The following is a 4,468-nucleotide window of genomic DNA, read 5'->3' as shown; positions in this document are numbered from 1 at the left end:
ATTTTTGCCTGTGGTATTTTGATACATTCTAACTGATGAATTAAGTTGAATTTGATTTTTTGGCATGGCAACTCTCCTTAATACCCATCGTTTGACAACCCTCTTCTGAAACCCTCAACAAATTCTAAATGTTCAACTAAAGATTTTTTAGCACTCCATAATCATATTTAAAAATTTCATATAACTTGTGTATAATTAAACTAAATTCGACTTTCAAAAAGGCGGCAACCCTCTTCGAAATTATTTTCGAACTTAAATCTCCTTAAATATCTTTCAAATATAATTATTTAATAGCTAAGTAGTTAAGAACTCAGGTGTATAAGAAGAAGGGGTGCTGCGTACGAGACAGTGGCAACTTCCGTAATAATGCTGACTGTGCCTCGCTGGCTAGAGCTGAAGAGTATCAAACTAACCTCTATGAAAGCGGATATCCCCCATCCTTACTTTATTAAGGCGCAGTTCCAGATTAATAGCACATCCGTGTGTCCCACGTTATTAAATGTAAAATAAACAAAATATTTTAGAAATTATTTTTCTTTTATTAGACCCACATTCGCATTCGTTGGTTAACTGTCGATGATGTTCTGTAAAAGAAAAGGTGGCTTGATAACGAATTGCGAGTTAACTCTCCGGCATAAAAGTCGCACCTTAGATTATTTTCATAACAGATACCAGTGCTTCCTGCTAAAAGGATTCTGAGAATAAGATGTAAAATCAATTGAAAATTTGTTTCATATTTCTTAGCGAAAAATTTCATCAAAAATAAATCCTGAGCGATGATAAAATAATAAAAGTATCGTTTTTCTAGGTATACAATTTTGTAACCAATAGTAAATTTAATAAATAATGTGCTCGCACTTAAGATAGATGTTTAATGCCTTGCTACAAAAACCTATTTATGAGGCGAGAGTTTTTGCAAAACATCCATTTGTTCAGTCACCCTCTTTCCTAGGTCTACTTCTTTGTTTTCTTCTGGCTGCTTATTTTCATTTAAAAACTTTTTGGGATATTTTGTTTTCGTCCAGACATCCTTATTAGATTTAGCAGTGGTGAGTGATTTCGCGCTGTTAATAACAGGCTGCAATGTTGAGGTTGGTTCCTCAGGTGTTGTGGCAAATTTTCTCGAACGATTCGGTTTAGAGCCTCTTGAACCGCCCCTAAGACGAACCGTTGCAGTCATGCGATAGCTTTTTATTTCAAGCCCATCTGCTTCTTTCGTATTCTCTGTGCTTTGCTTTTCCAATAGCTTCATTGGCTGCGTGGGACGTGATAACTCTAGTTATAGAAGTTTAACAAATTTTTTAAGAATAAGAAACTCAACATTTTTTATTAATATTTCTTAGAAAATTTATGTGTGCTTACCTGCACCAACTATTTGAATTGAATGTAACCAGTCTATAGCTACTTCATAAGAGCATTCATAGCCGACTTGCTCAAAGCCCAATTGGCCACCATTTTCAGATTTATGTCCAGCAATAGCATCATCACCCGAACCTGAATATTCGTTCGATAGATCAAAATCGTTATTACCAGCACTTTGTGTCGACTGATATTTTTGTCTTCCTAATGAATGTTCATATGAAACTGTTATGGTTGCTAGAGCACTTTTCGAATTTTCAACGCACTGGACTAAATTCAGCGCGCGGACTATGCAAACCGTAAGAAAGACTGCACGCATATTCAAATCGATATGATATTGTAGAGCACGGAGTATCAACTAAGTTAAGTGGTTGCAGTCATCGGCATATTTGTATGCATTTACATGCTGCAATTGCAAGCTACATACGTACATACATACATACATATATTCTAAGCCTATTGTTCCAGGTCTTAAATGTACTTAGCTGCAACATGCATACATACATACATACATACATATACATATGGCGGGGGGGGGGGAAATGAAATTCCAATTTAATTGTTTTATTTTGGCAAATAAGAATACCTTCCTTCTCAGAACAGTTGTTCAATTTTTAAATGTTTACATCTTTACCAAGTCGTTTATAAAATTTAAGTTCAAGGCCTGTAGAGTAAATAAAAGGGTAACAAAATGTAAGCTTTGCAACAAAACGAGCACAATGAGCTTCGGCTTAAAAATATGGTTTATATATATTTTTTGTTGCTAAAGCTTTTGGGTCTCTTACTCCGAATAACTTATACGAATTAAAGCGCTTTCAATATATTCTACGTACACCTTTGAGCGGCTTTAGATTCTCTTTCCGAATGTTGCTAAACATTAAATCGCATCAGTATATATTTCTCATTCGTCGTTACTTAGCTTTTTAATGGATAAAAACACTATCGCATTTTATCACTTTTTTTTCTAAAAGAAGATACTGCTGTAAGGTAGTTAATTCTTTTTTCTCAGTTTGAGTTACGCATACACTTTTAACTTCTTCCAGGTCGATCGAAGTTACTTGCTCCACGTTCGGCTAACGTTCCCATTGCTCCTTTCCAACGCTTCTGCTCCAGTTCATAATCTCCTTTCCAACACTCCTGCAGGCAGTATTTATATGGCGTATCCGCTTCCAATGCTAGCTTTTTTACAGATGTTCAGGGAAGAAGGTTCTTAAACATTTAAGATGATGGAACCCTTACTAAACCTTTCATTTTATGGAACCCCACAACGAATTACTAAAAATCAAAGGCAGTGCAAATTAAATATGAATAAAAGCTTTTACTAGAAATATTATACATACTTATTGTATAAAATACGAGTTCGATATAATGTCTGAAAGCATTTCGACATGAATTTGTTTTTTTTTTTTATAAGTGTAAGCTGAAAATCCTGTTGGCAGAGTACGTTGTGACAGAAGGAAGCAAAATTAAGATGGCCTTTTTAGCGACTTAATGACATTTACTCTTAACACTAACCCAAAACTCTTTCACAGACACAGATTCAACTGTGTGTTTCAATGTCAAGCTAGCAAGCGCAAGCGCAAGCTCAACGCTCTTATATATGTAGGTATGGCACTCAGTATGGCCATACCAACTACGAGTACATAAATATGTATGTATACTTGAAAATAGATAATTGCGCCTCGGTCAAGCTGTTTATAAAAATTGTGTTTCTATATGCAAATCAAATCGACTGCCGTGCTTATTCATACCAAAATTAATTTCGCGGAACCCCGGTGACTTTTCTACGGAACGCTTGGGTTCTGCGGAACACACTTTAAGTAGCTCTGGTTCCGGGGATTCATGTTGATTTTTTGAACACCTCATTTAATACTTTTTTGGGCCAAAAAATTCTGAGTATTCTGGTATAACGGGTTACAGAGACCTGCAGGCATGTGGTTGATTACTATGATTGTTTAACAGGCAAAATGTCAGCAGGGTTGTAACCGCCTTTGACTCCGTGAACAAAAAAAAAACAACCTATGCGACGAATCTCGAAAGATAATATTCTGGAATTAGTCTCAATCGAGTACAATTGGGCTTTGATTATGTAGATTAGTCGCAATCAATCTCAGCAACTGCTGAACACCTTTGATTTCACATTTCTTTCACTCGCTTTCACGTGGCATGATTTTAACAAAGAAAACTAATAAACTTAACAAAACGAAATTGTATAATTTGTTTATAAGTGCACAGTGTATTTTGTTTACATTCCACGAATATACAAATATTTTTCGTACCTCACTCCCATTAGTCATTTTTTTAAATAAAGTTTATCACAATTTTTGTATTTTTTCCTATCGTTAAACGCTTAAAAGTAACCCCAATCTAATTATAGTATAAATATCTTTTTCAGGCATCTAGTACTTCTCCTTCGAATTCATCACTTCGCGAATCGCCTTTGTACCGTCTTTCGGTTGTTTTCCATTGACTCAACACTTTGCCATTATCTGCTATTTCACCGTCGTAGCTAGTTTCGTCGAACTCTACATTATTTTCAAAACTTTCAGCTGCTACACTTTCCACCGTAATAAAATGTGCGTTACAATGTTTCACTGCCATTAAGGCGATCAACGAATGTACCAGAATCGAGTTNAAAAAAAAAACAACCTATGCGACGAATCTCGAAAGATAATATTCTGGAATTAGTCTCAATCGAGTACAATTGGGCTTTGATTATGTAGATTAGTCGCAATCAATCTCAGCAACTGCTGAACACCTTTGATTTCACATTTCTTTCACTCGCTTTCACGTGGCATGATTTTAACAAAGAAAACTAATAAACTTAACAAAACGAAATTGTATAATTTGTTTATAAGTGCACAGTGTATTTTGTTTACATTCCACGAATATACAAATATTTTTCGTACCTCACTCCCATTAGTCATTTTTTTAAATAAAGTTTATCACAATTTTTGTATTTTTTCCTATCGTTAAACGCTTAAAAGTAACCCCAATCTAATTATAGTATAAATATCTTTTTCAGGCATCTAGTACTTCTCCTTCGAATTCATCACTTCGCGAATCGCCTTTGTACCGTCTTTCGGTTGTTTTCCATTGACTCAACACT

The 4,468-nt window shown here is 35.0% G+C and overlaps 1 protein-coding gene across 1 annotated transcript; it reads right to left on the bottom strand.

Moving 5' to 3' along the window:
- Positions 1-1,168: 1,168 nt before the first annotated feature.
- Positions 1,169-1,563, bottom strand: LOC108372862 (uncharacterized; the record flags this gene model as incomplete). The annotated part of the gene is made up of 2 exons (XM_017628659.1): positions 1,169-1,275; positions 1,363-1,563. Coding segments are annotated over 2 exons (308 nt in total), but the record flags the coding sequence as incomplete, so codon positions are not given.
- Positions 1,564-4,468: the final 2,905 nt, after the last annotated feature.

Source organism: Rhagoletis zephyria, unplaced genomic scaffold, assembly GCF_001687245.7.
Source record: "Rhagoletis zephyria isolate East Lansing unplaced genomic scaffold, Rhagoletis_zephyria_1.1 Rzeph_scaffold_06120, whole genome shotgun sequence".
Taxonomy (NCBI): Eukaryota; Metazoa; Arthropoda; class Insecta; order Diptera; family Tephritidae; genus Rhagoletis; species Rhagoletis zephyria.
The sequence above is the reverse complement of the archived record's forward strand: the minus strand, read 5'-3'. Positions and strand labels throughout refer to the sequence as shown.